This window comes from Coniosporium apollinis (assembly GCF_000281105.1).
Source record: "Coniosporium apollinis CBS 100218 chromosome Unknown supercont1.25, whole genome shotgun sequence".
In the NCBI taxonomy this organism is placed as follows: domain Eukaryota; kingdom Fungi; phylum Ascomycota; class Dothideomycetes; genus Coniosporium; species Coniosporium apollinis.
Window position 1 is genome coordinate 20,693 of NW_006913287.1, and position 18,754 is coordinate 39,446.

Below are 18,754 nucleotides of genomic sequence, written 5' to 3' on the forward strand. Positions count from 1 at the left end.
TGTGAAGGCGTCTACAATCACACCTACATGCTATCCTCCCGCCATCTCGACCTGACCCTCTGCCAGCCCTCCTTCTCTCCCCTTCCACCCTTGTGTTCAAGCCCCATTCCCCGTTCGACCCACTCCTGGCTCCCCATCTCACTGAGCCTGCTCAGCGCCCGCGCAAACGCAAACCTCTCCTCATCGCCAGTGAATATGTTGCTGTTCTTCAGCATGCTCATACTCATGCCCAAGTCATCCATCATCATCCTCATCGCATCGTCCACATCCGCATGCTCGCCGCCCATCTTCTCCCTCTGCTTCGTCGACGAGTTGCCCAGCGCCTCCCCGACCTCCTCGTGGCTCATAAATAGCTCGCTTAACGGCACCGCCATCGTCATCGCCAGCTTCGCGCGTCCCTCGTACACCGCGTCGATGAACGTGATGAATCTCCTCGCCAGGTCGCGGCTCCGGTGGTTCATCCCCGGCACGTCCGTCACCACAAATCCCTCGTAGTTGCGCACCAGTTCTATGTAGTCCGCCGCCCCTGTAGCCCGTCCGATCAGCTCATCGAACCTGTACATGGCTGCTGTGCCGCTCGCTCGGGGCACCGTAATGTCCCGGCCCCAGACTTGGTGCACGGCGGCGTGCGGCGGGTCGCGCTCGAAGTCGCCCAGGAAGGCGAACCAGCGCTCAGCGTGCGTGGCAGCGGCTTTGTCGAGCGGGTGGTGGTACACCCCGGAGGGCGGCCGGGGAATCTTGCGGTAGTCGGTACTGGAGTCGAGGTTGAGCACTGTGAGCCGGTTGAGGAGAAGGTTGATGCAGGGGATGAAGGATTCGCGCTGGATGCCGTTTTTGTAGAGTTCGGTGGGGTGGCGGTTGGAAGTTGTGACGAGGACGGTGCCGTGGGACATTAGGGATTCCATTAGGCTGAGGCAATGTCAGAAGGATGCGGTTTGTAGAGGCTGTTAAGGGCAGGGTACCGTCGTAATATCATAGCGTCTGCCACGTCGGTGCACTGAAACTCGTCAAAGCAGAGGACGGTGGCTTTCGCAGCTATATTGGCAGCCACGAAAGGTATGGCGTCGATGTCGTTACCATGAGCTATCTTCATCTTGTGCAGCTCTCGGTGAACCTCTTGCATGAAGTTGTGGAAGTGTATACGCGTCTTGTACTTGATATTCGGGGGTAGTGTGTCGTAGAAAAGGTCCATGAGCATAGTCTTGCCGCTGCCGACATCGCCGTACATATAGAGGCCTTTCGGAAGGTTTGACGGTAACTCGAAACCCTGCTTTCTGTGCGGTGCGGAACCGAAAAGAGAGGAGAGAAAGGACCGTTTCCTAGGTTGGAGGGATTCAATGGTCGGGTGGACAACCGCTGGAGGGGTATACTCGGCCAGCATGTCATGTAAGTCTTGCAGGCTCTCTATGAGTGCTGATTCTATCGTCAGCGACGCTGGCGCATAATGCTATTGCAGGCTTTACACACTCCGCTGGTGGGCATCATCTCGCAGCCTCCCGGTCTCCACCCGGTAATCATACTCCGCTATCGGTCCCCGAGTAGGCGGACTGTCTGCTTAACTCAACCTGTCAGCCTCGGGTTGCGTTGGCTGACCGAGGGCTACCTAGTCTACCTTGTACCGTAGCTAGGCCTCTAGAAAGTATGTTTTGTATATGTCCTCTCTTCCACGCAGCCCTTCGAGGCGCACCTCCTCTAACTGGCAGTACTCGTACACATGGTCGCGCATTCAAGTGCAAGGCACGTATGCAATCGGCGCATATAACACGCTTAATGTTCAACGTGCTTCGCGGCCGATGCGCGGCTCTGAGTAGGATCCGTAAGCCCCGGAGGGCTTCAGGGGCAGCCATGGGTTCTGAGAGTACGAATATCGAAGAGAGTGACCAAGCAAGGTAGGGAAAAAGCAAAAGAAATAAGGCGGCATGTTGGCAGTGACAAAATAGCGGAGACAGCGGAGACAGCGGAGACAGAGTAGAAGGAGTTGCTGTTTGGTGGCAGGGGTTCTCGTGACAGCGGCAGCCGATAGGCGGGGGATCGGCGTATTTCCGACGAACCGCGGATCAGATAAAAAGGAGACCGCACGTGACTGAAGCAACCCCTGAGCCAGGCTTGGTTACAGGCAATGTGTTGCGTAAATGGAGCAAGATATTGAATCGCTTTTTGTAGTTACACGGACATGAATCTATCAAACCGTCAAACCGAATTTGTACCTCCTGCCACGGCAAGCCTCGCGGTGATCCACGCGCCAAAAGCGGCAAATCCATGGGTCTCGCAACGCTTCTCGCAGACCCCCAGCAGAGCCCGATACCGTTCCCACTCATCCGTCCCAGTCGCCCTGACCAACTTCGCCATGTCGATCGGGCAGAGATACGGCGGCTGCCGAGCGTCTTCTCTGATAGACGAGCTACCCTGCATGATGCAGGCATAGTAAACGCAGTGATCTATCCCCAAGCAGTGGGCAAGCTCGTGGCTGCCTGTACGACAGACGCGATTGAGCCAGAGGCTGGAGAGTGCGGCGACCGAAGGACGGGAAGAGAGTGAGGGTAGAGCGGTATATGCGGTGACGGCGGCCCGTAGGGGTGTTTCTGCGCCTTCCTCAAGTCGATCTGGTTCAGCTTCCCTTGCTTTTACTTTCTTTTTGGCAGATTGCTGAGGCTCTGCTGCATCGCAGCAGTCCTGGAAGTAAGCTTCGCAGTGTGACGCCGGCCACGCATGTTCTCGCTCGACTCCCTGGACGCCGTCCAGCAGCGGGTTGTACCTAGCCGTCGAGACAACTGCCACACGGCTGCCTCCGTATGCACGGCCGCATACGAACACATCGTCCTCGTCCTCGTAAAGGTCATGATCCACGACCAGCAAAAGCGCATATGCGTCATCCGGAAGGATGCCGATAGCTGCGTCAAGAAGATCATCCAGATTAAATTGCCGCTCGTACAGTCGGTCTTTGGAAGCCCGCGTGCGGATTGGAAAACGCCCCTTTGCGGTGTCGAGGCCAATCTGACGTGGTGCTGCGGACTTCGCCTTTGCAGTTCGTTTCGACGTCCTCCCAGTACCATCGTTCCAGCTCTGGAACCGGAGCCGGGGAGGTGGCAGCAGCCTGACGGTTATGCCGTGGTAGAATGCAGTTAGATAATCCACAAGATCCTGGACAGATGGCATATTGATAGCTTGCTCAGTACCCTCCAGCTGCGGCTGCGTCCATATTCTGATAAAGTCATTGTCCTTCTCCGTTTCTGGCGGCACGGCTACATAGACGACGTTCTTCTTAGGCGTAACCTCGTTACGATCCTCCTCTTCCAGCCACTGGCGTACGCTTTGGGGAGGGTACTCAGGATCCACTGCTAGATCATCGTCCGGCAGCACCAACGGAGCCGGATATGTCGAGGAGTAATCGGACAGCTTTGTGCCTTTCTTCCTCCAGCCATTTAGAGTGGCTGCGGCGGCTCGCTGGCTTGCTGTAGGCCTGCGATAGCGTACTTCAGCGGCGTGAGCTGAGGACGTCACGCTCAGCGACGAGTGTCTACATTTTGGGGGCTGGAGCGGCACAACTTCCATTGACATGGCGATTGTTTATGGAGAGAGAGAATGCCACTCGGAACAGGGGATAGCCTATTCAAGGTTTCCTCTAGGCAGCAGCAACCAGTGTCTTGGCGCATCTGGATGCGCTTGAGCCGGACAAATTCGGAAGTAAATCCGGCCCCTGGGGTGTATCACACACGCCGCGCTCAACTAGCTCTACACAAACGTTCATATTGAATGGCGACTTCCTCATTGGCTTTTGCGCATTGACGATGGGCAGCCGCAGCCTCCAACAAGGCTCTCCTAAGGTCTTGGTCGCCGGATTCTCCCTGCCGATTGTGTGGAGCCCCTTGCTGGCCTTCACTGGCCAACGGAAGCAAGCTCTTGACTCCGGGAGGGAAGAGATGCGCAGTGTTTCGTGCAACGGGTGCCGATGGTCCAAATCCTCTCGGAACGTAGTCGGTGGAACCCGCGAGCTTAAGCTGTTCTATATCCTGCGTCCCCAGAAGTAGCCCGATCACCACGAGTGGAAAGACCGTGATGACAAGATAAAAGATGAGAAGGGTGCGGTTGGCATTTGGGCCCAGACTTAGAGCTAGCTCGTTGTGCATTGCGAAGCCCAGGTACAGTCCGAATCCTATGACAAAGGCGGTGATAGACATGCAGACGAGTTCGAATGGAGCTTGTAGTATCTGGCAGGCCGCTACAGAAGCTTTGTAGCGCAACAAGCCCTCGTGGCTCTTATACTGCTTGCCGCTGCTGAGCCAAGCCCTTACTTCATCGGCACTGCTGACATTTCCGAATGTACGCTGCTGGAGTGCAGCACAGAAGGTTGCGACAAGGCCTATGATCATACTGATGATAAAGCAACCGCGAGCAGTAAAGTGCATCTCCTCCAGAGAGGAGAGGGAAAGTGCTGAGAGTCCCGCTTGTGCCACGAGAGCGCCCTGCAGGGGTTAATTTTCGTTCAAGAGGACGGAGCTGAGAAGGCCTGCCGAATCGAGGAACTTACTATCACGGCGATCATTTGGCATGCTGAAAGCTGGTAGTCTTTGAAAGCTATCACCCTCTCGTCGCTCTCGGCGTTGACAAGGTCCTCTATCCCCTCAAGGTCATTGAGGTCAGGTAGAAGCCAGGGCCGCCATCTGTATGACATGCCGAAGCGTGCTTGCGCGTACGTACTCGTTCTGGTTAGGATACTGTATCCGCTCGAGAGATACCGTGCCAACAGTAGCACACGACCTGCGATACGGGCTGGATACCCAAGGAAGGCGAAGAACTCAGACATCGCTGCGAGGAATGAGATGACGCTTTGTTGGCGAGGGTGGCAAGGAGACGCTCGAAGTTGACTTTGAAGATGGGCTCGCGAAGGTGTTTGACGAGCAGACAGGCATTATATTACCAAAGCTCTTACCATGGTAAATTTAGCGCTCAGGAGATACTTAACGTGAAGGCTAGGCTGGCTCGGAGCCCCGATCCCGTGCCATGCGCCACTCCATCGCCTCGAATGAAGCTGGAGATCCGTTGGGTGCCTTGAGCCTCCTGTTGTGGGGCTTTTAAGCCACGAGATGCAAAGTTGGGTAAGGTTGACAGCCCTAGGAGAACTTGGAGCCACTTGGAGCGAGACAAGATCACCGGCGGCTGCGGCTTTCCACGCGGCCCCCTTGGCCCCCAAATCGTCACCCAGGCTTCCATGGACGCGTTCATCAGTGGTATGAGCAAGGTCCTGACACTCGTTGAAGGTTACAATTACTTAGTATGCCGCCTATTGTCCGTTCTACCCGAACGCGTCGTGCTCTCAGGACTGCTCGAGTAGAGTTGTATGGAGCTGACAGAGGAGACTATCAGCATCAATCAACATCGAAATCCAACCCCCGTCATGCTATTGTAGTCCGATAGCAGTGCCCATGGCTGCAATTTCTCAAGGTATATCGTGTCCCGGAGAAGCCTTCGATGCCCTCTAGGCACCGTGTCTGCGGGTCTGTGAAGGCCCTGAAGCTCACCAGATGTCAGATTCAATTAGTTCGCAGCACAAGCGTAAAGAGCAGTTTCCTTTTCAGCCGCGACAAGCAAAGCATTTCGTCCATGGTCGAAAGTTGAGATTCCGTTTATTTGTCCTGAACCTAAAGTACAAAAAAAGCAGAGATGGTATCGCAGTACAAGCATGCCGCCCGCATCCCATAGAAACCTCATGTGCGTCGAGCTGCGCCCCTTATCCCTGCCAGTGATCCAAGTAGCACCATAACCAGCCCAGATACCCTGACCGGCCCATCATGCATCATTCGTTGTTGTTCCCAACCATTGAAATCCAATCGAAGTCCCATCCATGAATGAAGCATACCCTTACCTTGAGCTCCACCCATAACCCATACCCTTCCCTAAGCTCCCATCTTCACCACCTCCGCCACGACACCAACGACATAGCAGCAAGCCGCCGCCCAGATCGCACTGACGAGCACCCGCCTCGCCGTTCCAGTCTCCTTCTTCGCCTTCTTCCCGTGCTTCCCATTTCCGTTCCTCCACTTACGCTCACTGCCCGAAAACACCGGCTCCGTGCGCCTGACCCACGGTCCCTGCTGCGGACCAGCAGCGGAGGCAGACGAGGACGGGAACATCGGGTAGCTCGACGCTGCCGACGGGCTCTCGTGGATGCTGGAAAGGAAGGAGGCGGAATTGGGATTCAGGGCTGGATCCACCGAAGATGCTGCTGATAATGGAGAATTGGGAGGGGGTGCGGTGGAAATGGGATCGTGATTCACGAAGCCAGTCGGGCTCGCGAAGTTGCCTGTAGGTGGAGTCGTCCCGTCCACTGGGTTCATGTTGCGGCGGGTTTCCGGGGCTTCCTCGCTGCTTGTCCCCGCGCGGCCGTCATAAGTTTGGCTAAATTCGGGGGCCGAGGCCAGTAGAGCCTTGAGTCCATCGTCCTTGCCAAGCTTGCGGAAGACCAGGAGGTCCGACGTAGCAGAGACGGGAACGAATCCATCACGTGCTAGGCTCGGAAGGTGTGGAAGGAACGGTGCCGGGTACGTGAGACCGGAGAGGGACACGGTCAGTGGGAGCGGCTTCTCTTCAGAAGTCGGTGTTGAGAACGTCGTTGCCGTTGTTACGGAAGCGCCGTGGACGTCGTAGGCTAGAATCTTGTAGGTAGCTGGTTCGCGTCGTGGTAAGAGAGCTAGTTCAGGCGCCTTTGTCACTGCTTGGTCAAGTTTCTGATGCCGATTCTGGATGACCACTGGATGGGGTGACTCGACAGTAACACTAGAGGAGATCGACGATTGCGGTTGAGGTTGAGCTGTTGCGCGCGTCTCGAGTGAGCTTTGTGCCTTGGCGGCCGCTTTGTGCTGTGACGCGAGTTCGGCCTCGAGGTTGTCCGGTTTGAAGCTGTAGTCTTTGTTTGTCCGCACCTCGAACTCTTTGAGCGCCTCGTGCACGCCCTCGTCAACTCGACCTTGCATCTCCGCAGCCACCGGCGACCCTTGCTGGTGCTTTGTGTGAATGGTGCCATAGTGGTCCTCATAGATCTTTCGGACATCGCTTACAAGCTCCACATCACGCTCCTCTTGCGCGTTCTTCGCAGCCTCTTCAGCAGCCCGCCGCCTACTGCCCCTACGCACCGCAGCGTTTACGGCCGCAGTAGCCAATGAATGATCCTTCATCTCTTGCTCGAGGCTCTTCCTCCTGCCACTGGCAACATCGGCGCACTCCCGAGCAAAGCTGGTCTCCAATCCCGTCGAAAACTCATGCGAGAAGCGGTCCTCCCAAGCCGTCATGGCATTCTTCTGCGCCTTGATCTCCTCCTCTAGCTTACGACCAGCGGCCTTCTCCTTCGCGAAAGACGTCTCCAAGCCCATCGGCTTCAGCGAATACCCCCACGTGTCTACCGGATCTTCCGCTCTTGCGTCCACACTGGTCCTGGCCTTGGCCGTCTCCGGTAGGCTCCTTCCGGTGTCATAACCATCAGTCATCTCATTCGCAGCAATCTCCCTGGCCTGGATCTCATTCTCAAGACTTCGGCCAGCTGCTATCTCGCGCGCAAAGGAAGTCTCAAGGCCTTGCGGCGTTTTGTCATACGGATCTGCCGCTTTCGCTATCCCTTCAGCCTCCCGTTCCATACGCTCCTCATACGCAGTCTTGATGCCCATAGCTTTTCTTTCTTGCTCACGCTGGAACGAGGTTTCAAGACCCTGGGGAGTCTTGTCATACGGATCAGCTGCCAGAGCGATGGCCGCTGCCTCTTGTTCCCTCTGCAGCTCTCCGGGAGTCTTGATGCCGTTTTTCTTCCTTTCGACTTCCTCGGCATAGGAAGGCTCCAGGCCTTGCGGGATAGTCGAGTAGTCCCAGGCATCAACAGGAGGCTTAACTGCTTCTGCGGTTGCGTTCACGTCCTCAGAGAGACCGGACGTAGCCGTGTTTGAGGAATTTACCTCGGCCGGTTCGGACTCTGGGACAACAGTCTGCTCCTGAACAGTGCTACAGTCCAAGGTTGGTGTCTCTTGCTTGTCGTCCGTTTTAGTAGTCGTTTGTTGAGCCTTCCCATCTTTGGCCGCGTATCTCTCCAGTGAAGTCTGCAGTACATTTACTTTCTTTTGCACAGAGGCTAGTCCTTTCACAGTCTTGCCAGGTCCTATGAGCTGTTGCACGTCCACTTCTGCGCTCCGGGAGCCTTCCTCGTTCGCGGCCTGCTTCTTGGTTGACTTCCTCTGCTGTTCGACTGCGAGTTCTTCGATCCCCTTCATCATATCTCTGATCACGCGCAGGTTCTCCATCAGTGCTCCGAGAGCAGTTCCGTCCTGCCCACTCTCCGTTTCCATGCTCGTCTTAGAGGTCAAGATTTGCTCCCTATCTGCCTTCAAGACTTTCAACTCGCGGTCGAGATGATGCCAGAAGGCGTCTCTGGGATCCGAGCTGGCAGCAGACTTAGGAACTGTCGACTCGGGTGGCACGTCGACCTCCTCATGAGCCTTCTCAAACTCCTCCTCGAGTCTCTCGCGCTGCTTTGTCTTCTGCTCGTGCGTCTCTTTCTTTGGATGCTTCGAGATGCCCATGGTTGCTCGGACGTCGCTGGGGCGCAGAAGGTCAATATCATCAGCCGGGAGATTTGGACGTCGCGGTTGGCTGCTGTTGCTCGATGTCGGCTTCGTGACGGTAGACGAATTCATCGCTATCTGCTCCTCAGGCGGTGCGGAAGGCTTTATCTGCTTCTGTTTCTCACGTTGCTCGTACTGCTTCAGTGCTTCCCTCAGCGGGTCGACAGACTCCACACCTTGAGTCTTGTCCGTCTCGATTGAAGTCTCTTTCGGTACGAACTCCCTCGTGGCGGTAGTGTCCGTCTTCTTGCTCTGGGATGCTGTCGGGTGAGCGCCTCGAGGCTTGAACGGCTTCACAGGAATGTCGATCCAGCCGTCGTTGTCTGGCTGAGCTTTAGTTGGTGTCTGTGTGGGGTTGCTCGCCTCTTTTGGCACCATCTTGCCCGAGATCGGGTCATATTCGTAATCCGCCTGAGGACTGGTGGAAGGCTTTGGCGAGCCGTCCGCATGCTGAGCGACAGTCCGCGTTGCGGAAGCACATGAATCCGGCTTTGGGGACTTTGCAGCTGGACTGTCAGCGTCGACTTTGCTCTCAGTATCTTTGCGTCGAGACCCCTCGGTCTCTCGATCGTTCAGGCCCATTTCGTCCTTCAGCCACTTCGGCACCCAAGGAACTCCTCTGAGCATGGCGTTGCTCCGTCCAAACAGCGCGTCATGAGGATCTTCATCGAGCCGCCTCTTCAAAGCATCCATCCGCTGCTGCCAAGCCTTCTCAGCACGACTCAGCTCGAAGAAGCCCTCATCCTCCTGATGATCTTTGCCACGCTTATTGTCCTGCTGGGGCTGCTTGCCGGACTCTTCGTGGATCCGCCACAGGCCGGGCCGGTCCCAGTAGCTCGCGGGCCGGTCTTGGAAGATCTTTGGCGATTTGAGGAGCTTTCTGACGCGGAAGCTGGGCTTGAGGCATTTGGGGTTGTTGGCGGCGTTGAATTGGGAGAGACAGTGCGTCTTGCGTGACCACCATGACAAACTCCGGCGTTGCGGCGTCACAAGCTTGAGGCGCGCCATGGTTCTCGCGGAGGGCGTGATGGCGGTGGCGGCGGTGCGGCGAGAGTGGGTGAGGGCACCAGAGCCGTGTTGCAGGCTTGGTGGTAGCATGATGGAGTTGTGGTCAAGGTAAGGGTGATTGTGGGAGGTTGATGTGGTTCGGAGGGGGGGGTGAGGTAAGCGGAGCTGAAGCCGGGTGTGTGGAGACACGCAGACGGCTGGCTGCACGCAGTGATGGATTGATCACGGCCTGCCGTAGGCCATGCTGGCAGAGCAGGTAGGTCTCGAATCAGCTTACGGAGTAAGGGAATCACGAACAGCAGCAAATGCCGGTAGTAGCTGGTAAGAGCAAGTGGTGATGGCACGGCGGAGACCCCAACGCTGGATCTGGATTCAGCATGGAGGCGCTTCAAGTCAGGTGCAGCGGGACGCCTTGCCGTCCGGATCAGGCATCTGAGGCATCCCACGAAGCTGGAGCAATGGAGCGCCAGTGGCAGCACGGATGGTGGGGAAGATCAGCACTAGAGCCGCGGATGCCGGGGTTTGAAGCGCTAAAGAGACATGGGTTGACAACGGTCAAGCAGGACAGCATCACGGATAGCCCCATGTCCATCTGTCACCACGCACTGTCAAAGGTTGGCAATGGAACGGATGCAACGAGTGCGCTTAGAACCCAGATCTAACACAACATGAGTCCATGCTCGAAGGCGTCAAAGCCTTTGTAAGCTGCCCTTGCTGCAGCGACTGCATCTTCCTCAACATGTCGAACATAGCATGGGCAATTATCTTGAAGTTGAGTCTATACATATGAAGCGCTCGAGGGACATGGACCCACCTTCATCTATCTCGACTATCAAACTGTCATCCAGAGCGCTCATCTATCTGTCACCACACGCCATTGATGCCTGGAATTATCAGCGACAACGTGGAGATGCTCAGGACCCACGTTCAACGGAACAAGCGCACATGCTGGAAGACGTTGAAGATACCACAAGCTGCCTCTACTATGACGAATATATAAGCCGAGCAGATGCTTGACGACTTACTCACCGCCATCTGTCTCAAGGGAAAGCCACTGGCCTTCAAGCTGTCAGCGGAGACGTATGGAAGCGCCCTTGATGAGAAGATCGCTCTTGATGCCGAATCTCAGGACAGCGGCGGATATCTACAGGAAAGGAGAAATGACGAACCCGTTCAAACGGAATAGATCTGGCTCATTCGAAATAGCACTCTATGCAGTACTGATTACGGTCTCACAACTCCATTGCGGTACCAACCATCGTGAATCGCTCACCTCAGAACTGTCAGACCCGCAAGCAGGCTCAAGTCGTAATATGATTGAGGACAGTGACAATGGACACGGATCCTGCTCGCAAAGCTCGGCCTCCGGTAATAACGCTTGCGGCTAGACTCAATCGGCAAAAAGATCCGGACGGCCCGAGACTGGGGTTACCGCATGGGCAACAGCAGGACCTAGCTCGGACGGCGAAGCTGCTGGCCTCGAAGCAGTGACAGAGGAGCTCAGAGCGCTCTAAACCGAGAGAAGATTCGATCCTCTTGCGACGAGCACTGCTATCGCGACGCCGACAGGGTGCAGACAAGCCTCACTGGCCCGAGAACCCGTAAAAGGGGAGCACTCGAGGACCATCGACGCGGGACTATTCAGGTCTGAGTCGCCACAAACTGTGTGGTGCAGAGCGAGGGGAGCCGTGCAGGCTGGAGTTGGCGTGAAACGTGAAACGACGACGGCTGGACTTCAACGATATCTACCTTGGGACTGCTCGACGACCGCTAAGGGCACGGTGGGATCGGGATTGCCGGCAAAACAGTAGAGCGGAACTCGCGAATCACCTACTCGACTCGTAGCTACTCCAAGCTCACACCGTAGGCTTCACGTACTCCGGGGTAGGCAGCTAACGTTGTTGCCCTGCCTGCGTAGGTTACTCTAGAAGAGTTAACTAGCAGAGGCACCAAGACGACCGAGCTGCAACACGGCGACAATCACGTGCGGCAGAGATTTTCGACCTTCGAGTTGAGTTTCAACGGCAGGACGGCGATTTTAGCGCTTCCGCACGTCAGACTTGGCCCTCGCTGCCGCTCCCCTACCTGGCTTCTCTTTGACCAGTTTCGCCTTGCACTTGCAACTCGAACTGTACGAATATCTCCCATCCATAAAGACACGAGAATCCCGCCTGTCCACTCGCTCTACCACGGGCTGCGGCTGACGAAGTGGGTCTGATCTACGAGAGCCCCTCTGGCGTCCGTTGAGCCTGAGCCTGGCGCGCCCTCCACACCCCCCAGGACGACCGCCACACATTTCCACTTAGCTCACGCCATTCACGTCTTCACAGATCAATCTCACCGACGCAATCTGACGCTCGCGGTCGCTTGCCGCGCACAGTGCCTGCAATTAGCAGAAGTCAAGAGCCCCGCTGCGTGTATTCTCCGTTGCGGCTGCATCGCAAAAAGTTCTCGGGTGCTCGGTGCTCAGTGCCCAGTGCTCAGAGCCCCACCATCGTCCTTCAGGCGGTTGGCGGCACTCGCGCAAACCACAGTCGGACTCCTGCCGGTGCGAGCTTCACATCTTTCTGACTCTCTATTGTCTGTCGCGTCACACGAATGTGGTGGGCCGGTCTTCTCGGTATTGATCGCGTCTCCATAGCCCGCCCCTGATCCCGTCGTATCATGGATGAATCCTACCACAGCAACGGTCTGCCGCCGACGGTATCTGGAAACCATGGCCATTCATTGACCCAACTACAACCGCTGCAGCGGTTCCACTCGGCCTCAAATCACTTGCCTACTCTTCCTCCTCTGAACAGTGCCGCTGCGCAGTTTCAATCCATCTATGGTCCCGGCAGCGCGCCCCAGACGCCCTTGACGCCCCATGCTGCAGTATCGTCCTCGGCGACTAATGGCTACACAGCCATTGCGCCGCAGCCGCAGTTGCGCTCAGTACAGACGCTTTCTTCGCATCTGCCGCCCGTTCTGCCTTTCGGAGCCTCCCAATCTTCGACGCCGCCTTCGTCATCTGCGTTTGCTAGCCCTCACCATCTCGCCTCTTCGTCGACACAAGGCCGCTTGCACGATATCCGTCCTATGCCTCATGGAGGCCTTGGGATGCAACCTCAGTATGGCCAGCCGCAGCTTCTTTCCCAGCCGCCGATGCCTCCCAGTCAGGAGCAGGAGCCGATTCATGTGGTAGGACAACAAGGGCGGCGCGGTGTGCTGCCCAATGCCACAGGCCGACCGCTGCCCGGCAAAGCAGCACTGGTGCCTACCAAAGATGCCGAGGGCAAATACACTTGTCCGAACTGTACCAAGACCTATCTTCATCTAAAACATCTCAAGCGACATCTCCTCAGGCGTAAGTCTCATTTCACGTCACATGCACCGTGCAATGAATGAAGAACAGCGGCACATCGAAGCTGGTCTGTTGTTAGATAGCGGAGGGCTTGCTCGCGAGCTGTCAGCGGAGATCAATATCGAAGCCTCAACGGGCTTGGCATGTTCAACTAGTTAACGACGCCGACACTGACTGATCTATAGATACCGGTGAAAGACCGTATCAATGTCGCCTGTGCAAAGACACCTTTTCCCGTAGCGATATTCTCAAGAGGCACTTTCAGAAGTGTTCCATAAGACGCGGGAATCCTACTGGCGAATCACACCTTGCGGACTCACAGTCCCATCTCAAGAAGAATCGGTTATCGACAGGCAGTGTGAGTGATATGAGCCTTGCCAACAACATAACCACTTCGACAGCGTACTCGGATGGCACTTTTGGCAATGCCTTTACCTCTCTTCCACCACTCACGGCTTCGTCCAATACTTACGTCGAGCCACTGCCCTCTATGTCTACGCGCACGTCGAGATCGAACAGCCTTATGCGGCCTGGTACCGGTATTGGCAACGAAAACCGGAGGAGCATGTCAGATATGAACATCGCGGGACGGAACATCTTCGATCTTGGTCCTGAATATAGACCGGCCACCACTTTAGGCGACATCAGCCAGGGAATGTCAGCGTACGGCATGACTCAAGCGCAGTCTGCGGGCCATATGAGTCAGCCCTTCGCCTACAACGCTTCCGGGACTGGCTCAGAGCTGCACTCCAATTTGGGATTGAAGAGCGAAGACTCCAATCCGCTGCTGTACGGGCGTCCAAGCATAGCAGGCACTGCTACGCTGCAAGAAGGGCAGGGGAGCGCGTTACAGTGGCCAAGCCCTTTCCAGACCAATGGCCAGGATGGATTCATGGCACCCACCAGTATGAGTGCCGGCCCAGGAACCACCAAGGCCGCGTCCACTCTCACTAACAACTTTCAGTCTCACAACGGAATGTCTCAGGACGGCATGTTCGATAGCTTGTACACCGGCACGGCATCGTTCGGAGGCGACCAGATCTTCGAGCACTGGGATGTCGACTCGTCGTTGAACAAAGATCCGTGGCAGGCAAAGGCAGACGCCTTACTCGACTTCGCCTTCTCCGGTCAAGGCGTGCTCGCATCACACACCGACGGTAGCAAATACCAAGCGTTGAAGGCGATATTGACCGTCGACAATATCAGGCACTTTCTTGATCAATTCAAAAACTTCCAGGGTCACTGGCCGATGATCCACTTGCCAACATTCAACCCAATACATGCCAACAACGGACTGGTTCTCACCATCATCTGCATCGGCGCCGTCTACTCCGAGAGAATCGATGCTCAACAGGTTAGGTCGTTTATGGAGGTAGTAAAAAGCGCTGTTCACAGAACGTCGAACTTATACGCGCTCGCATCAGAAGCTACCACAGAGCCGGACAGCTTGCTACAGCAACAGCCTTCGGACATCGAAGAAATCCAAACTTTGTTCTTGCTAAGTTGTTTGCTCATCTGGCATGGAAATGAGGTCCATAGACGCATGGCAAGAGAAGAATTTCCTAAGGTCGCCCGAGTCGTATCCCGCATCGGTCTGCTCTGTCCAGCAGAATATGGCCAACCTGGCACTCTTCTCTCAAGTCATCCGGGGTACAGTGTACTACACCAGTCCGGGCCCATACCTGACTCACATGAATTGTCCGCCTGGTCCTGGGCCGCTTGGGTCGAACAGGAGAAGCGATTGCGGATCGTATATCTAGTCTTTCTGATAGACGCTGCTATGGTCGTCTTCTTCAACAGCACCCCTCAGTTCAACGCCTCTGATGTCCGCCTGCCACTTCCGTCCGATGACGCTCCCTGGGAAGCCAAGAGCGCTGTTGATTGTGCCAACGCCCTTGGACTAAACGGATCCGAGGCGCAATACAAGAACACCACCGGCAACCGTGCCCTGAAGCAGCCGGACATGTGCCAGCTTATGTCTTCTATCCTGCAGTCGGATGGGGAGTTTGAATCCCACCGAACGAACGTTTACGGGAAGTTCATTCTGATCCACGCTCTCCACGTCCAAATTTGGCACATTCAACGTCGTGCGTCCCAACAAGTAACCCCTATCCCCAACACGACTGCTTTCTCGCCTGGCGGTGGTAGCGCATCCCTTTTGAAGCACGCGTGGAGTGCTGCCAATGGGACCAATGGTTCAATGGGCAAGAATAGCAGCGGCTATGCCTCACCCTTGGAACCATACGGTCAGGATGTACATCAGATGCACAAGGCCCTGAACAGCGCGCTGGAGAAGTGGAAGAAGACTTGGGATCGAGACATGGACTCTCAGTACCCGCCGTCGCAACCGGTACTTCGGCGAGTCGGCTTCTGCAGGGATGGCATCCACTTCTACTACCTCGCAACTCACTTCTTGCGTAGCACCCGTGCGGCGGACTGGCACGCGCATCCAGATGTCCGCTTCAGACAAGTCTTCTCCTTACTGAGACAAATCAAGACGCATTTGGCTACGAAGCAGCCTTATGGCACCGGGGAGATTGGTGCAGTCGGAGATATCCATGAGGATTACGGCATGGAGGGCCTGACGCTGAACATGAAGCATCTGTTTACACCCATCGCGCCGCACGTCGAACTTCCGGGCCTACACGCAGTCGGTCTAACGATTTGATGAGCACATTCGCCGTACACGTGTCTCCTTATGAGCGTGCAATTCCGCACGACTTACGCGACTTTCATGAACGATACGTTGCTTGCTTTGGCGCCTCGGTGCCTTGCGCGCAGGCTTACCGCCAACGCTATGCCTCCACTTTCAGTAGCTCATCGCGCTCCGCCGCGCCCATCATGAAGCCTGCAGGATCTGTGAGGCCGTCTTGCGCTTCCTCGCCGAAGCCTGGTCGAGGCAGGAAGCTTCTCATGTCTCGCCAGTGTATGATATCTTCTGCTTCAACAACAACCTTATATGCCTTCTGTCCAGCTTTTTTCTTTCTTTTTCATGATCAAAAGTACTAGACGTGGCCCTTGAGGGCTTGCATTGCTGTCGGCGCATGGAAATGTTACATGGCTTTTGCTCTGGGCGGTGATCTGGGCATTTCGGTTCCAAAGGCTAGCGAAAGCTATAGACGGGAATGATAGATTGGATAGGGAGCAAGAGGGATGACCTGCAAGGGGATGGGAGCAATTCAGGGGATCGTCTTTCACTCATCGGCTGACCGTGTCTGTAAGACAACCGTGATGCGGCAAGCGCAGATGTTTTCGTATGTAGCTAGCTTTGCGTGAACGACTGGATCGTGAACCCCGCCGGCTTAGGTCTAGAGGAGGGATAAATCCAACAACGTAGGACTTGCTTTGTGCACCATGTCCGCTGTGATTTCTTCCTCAAAGATGCGAGTATAAGTGCGCTGCTCGTGCTCGTGGGCTTTGACGGTTTACGCGCTTACAGTCATTCAGGTCTCCTCGCAAAGCGAGCCTGATGAGGCAAATTCAGCGAGCCAGCCACCCAGCCTCAAATAAGGTCCCTGGGCCTCATGAACACGTCCGAGCTGAACGGAATTGACCGCTTTCTGGCACTTTGATTCATCTCAGGCACATGCAATCCTCCCTGAGGCCGCGTGTAAGACTTGCTCGGCCTAGCGTCTCCCGTCTGATTGCGCCCGAATACGGACGTAAGATGATGACGCGCACATGTCGGAGCAAAGTCGTGACTCAGCCACCACAGTTGTGAGGAACACTCCTTAGCAGAACCATCCTGATCCAGGCTCGCCCGTAAGGATTTTAGAGCTGGACGAAGCTGTCAAGGACAGAAGCCTGCTTCAACAATCCTTACTTACGGCCGAGATACGGACTGGCCGCGAAGGCCTATATTGGCTGTGTTCCGCCGCTGCGTGGTGGGAGGCCCAATGTCCTAATCAGCTCGCTCGGAGGACTAGGCTTATCATGCGATACGGACGTTGGTCGTCGTCACAAATACCATGTCCGGAATTGACGGCGCTGAAGCCGGCTGTGTAGCTTTTGAGTCATTGAGGTATATAGTCTAATGTGCCTGAGGTCGGTTCATGGGCTTTCAGTTCTGTAGCATCGATACTTCGGAGTCTCAAACATACTCAAGCTTTGTCCATCTGTCTATATTATTATAGTCACGCACCCTTTTCGTCGTTATCCTATTGCAGTCCAACAGCTCCAACGCACCCAAATCGTCTTTAGTCCCAACATACAAAATACTCCGAGCGTCTCCTAGATATCTATCATCATGTCAGAGACCCAGCCTGAAGAATATGACGTCTACAACTGCACCAAAGACACCTGCCCAGCCAGCGAGTCAATATATGGCTATGCTCCATCGTTAGGCGCCAATGCCGCCTTCATAGCAATCTTCTCGGTCTCCGCCGTCATCTTCACGATCCAGGGAGTCCGTACCAAGACCCGATCATTCAGCATTGCCATGGTTCTCGGCTGCTTTTGTGAAGCACTGGGCCACGGTGGGCGGATAATGCTCCACTACGATCCCTTTAGCGAGGTTGGGTTCAAGCTGCAGATCTGTTTGCTCACATTTGCACCGGCGTTTCTAGCCGCGGGTGTATACCTATGCTTGAAGCATCTGTAAGGATATCGCTGAACCTCGAACTGTAACATGGTGTGCTAACAATACTAAGGGTAATCACCTTCGGCGCCCACATCTCGCGCATCAAGCCGGCCTGGTATACCTACATCTTCATATCTTGCGACGTCCTCTCTCTCGCCTTACAAGGTGCAGGCGGCGGCCTGGCGTCAGCGGCCACAGGCCCGGGAAGTCTGATGAACACCGGGAACAACCTCATGATGGCCGGTCTCTCGTTCCAGGTGTTCACCCTACTGGCATTCGCTACGCTCGTCACTGAATACTTCGTCCGGGTGTGGCGGCACCGATACGAACTGAACCCACGGACGGAAGAACTCAGGAGGAGCAGGAAATTTAGATGGTTCTTGGGCGCGTTGGTGACTGCCTATGTCGCGATTCTCTTCAGGTGCATCTACCGCATTGCGGAGATGGCTGGCGGTTGGGGAAACCCGATCATGAGGGACGAGACGACGTTTATTGTTTTGGATTCGCTGTAGGTCAACCTCTTGTTGGTCGAGTTATCTTGAGCGGATGCTAACGTCTTACCTGCAGGATGTGCGCCGTTGCTGTTGCGGTGCTGAATGGCTTCCACCCGGGCTTCTGCTTTGACTATAGGAAGTTCATTGGGAGCGGGGAGAAGGAAGCGGGTGATGAGAGCGGTACGGTTTCACCCAGCGGCGTTTTTGAGGTACAGCATTCTGACAAGGGTACGTCTTCGAGGTGAGGACGTCTGCGCTTGATCCGTTGCTGCTTATTTCTGTTATCAACATGTCTCCTTGGATTTTGTACAGGATGGACCGGACAAACAGCTCTCAATTTAGAGCGTCCAGGCGTTGGTCGAAGCGTTCAGTCTTCGCAGGTCTTGCTGTAATTGGTTGGTTTCGTAGAGTGTTGAAGAACTGGTTCAAACAAAATTCACCGGTCGTCTCATGCAGTATAGGCACAGCAGAATGCACTGACAGATATATTGCATGTCTTGTCCAGTTCATACCGCTATGCAGAGGCGTGTCATGCCATGGAAGTTCTATAGCGGCCATCCATACTCAGAACTTCCTTTGCCGAGGTCTTGAGTTCACCGCCGGCGAAACAACATGCTCATTAATCATAACCACGCCTAGCAAACGAACATTCTTTCGAGAATGGCGCATTTGGGGTCCAATCCTCCCTTATGGAACCAACGCTAGGGTCTTAGACTAGTATTTGAGT

General features: G+C 55.4%; 6 protein-coding genes across 6 annotated transcripts; 2 read left to right on the forward strand and 4 right to left on the reverse strand.

Moving 5' to 3' along the window:
* Window positions 1-23: 23 nt before the first annotated feature.
* Window positions 24-1,381, reverse strand: W97_05279 (uncharacterized protein; the record flags this gene model as incomplete). Its single annotated transcript, XM_007783163.1, has 2 exons — window positions 24-909; window positions 963-1,381. 2 exons carry the CDS (start codon window positions 1,379-1,381, stop codon window positions 24-26), a joined length of 1,305 nt encoding a protein of 434 aa, XP_007781353.1.
* Window positions 1,382-2,190: 809 nt separating this feature from the next.
* On the reverse strand, window positions 2,191-3,558 carry W97_05280 (uncharacterized protein; the record flags this gene model as incomplete). Its single annotated transcript, XM_007783164.1, has 1 exon — window positions 2,191-3,558. One exon carries the CDS (start codon window positions 3,556-3,558, stop codon window positions 2,191-2,193), a length of 1,368 nt encoding a protein of 455 aa, XP_007781354.1.
* Window positions 3,559-3,722: 164 nt separating this feature from the next.
* W97_05281 (uncharacterized protein) lies at window positions 3,723-4,672 on the reverse strand (the record flags this gene model as incomplete). The annotated part of the gene is made up of 2 exons (XM_007783165.1): window positions 3,723-4,463; window positions 4,529-4,672. 2 exons carry the CDS (start codon window positions 4,670-4,672, stop codon window positions 3,723-3,725), a joined length of 885 nt encoding a protein of 294 aa, XP_007781355.1.
* A 1,222-nt stretch (window positions 4,673-5,894) lies between these two features.
* On the reverse strand, window positions 5,895-9,701 carry W97_05282 (uncharacterized protein; the record flags this gene model as incomplete). Its single annotated transcript, XM_007783166.1, has 1 exon — window positions 5,895-9,701. The coding sequence occupies one exon, from the start codon at window positions 9,699-9,701 to the stop codon at window positions 5,895-5,897; it is 3,807 nt and encodes a 1,268-aa protein (XP_007781356.1).
* A 2,574-nt stretch (window positions 9,702-12,275) lies between these two features.
* Window positions 12,276-15,622, forward strand: W97_05283 (uncharacterized protein; the record flags this gene model as incomplete). Its single annotated transcript, XM_007783167.1, has 2 exons — window positions 12,276-12,957; window positions 13,140-15,622. The coding sequence occupies 2 exons, from the start codon at window positions 12,276-12,278 to the stop codon at window positions 15,620-15,622; spliced, it is 3,165 nt and encodes a 1,054-aa protein (XP_007781357.1).
* A 1,578-nt stretch (window positions 15,623-17,200) lies between these two features.
* W97_05284 (uncharacterized protein) lies at window positions 17,201-18,045 on the forward strand (the record flags this gene model as incomplete). The annotated part of the gene is made up of 2 exons (XM_007783168.1): window positions 17,201-17,550; window positions 17,604-18,045. 2 exons carry the CDS (start codon window positions 17,201-17,203, stop codon window positions 18,043-18,045), a joined length of 792 nt encoding a protein of 263 aa, XP_007781358.1.
* Window positions 18,046-18,754: the final 709 nt, after the last annotated feature.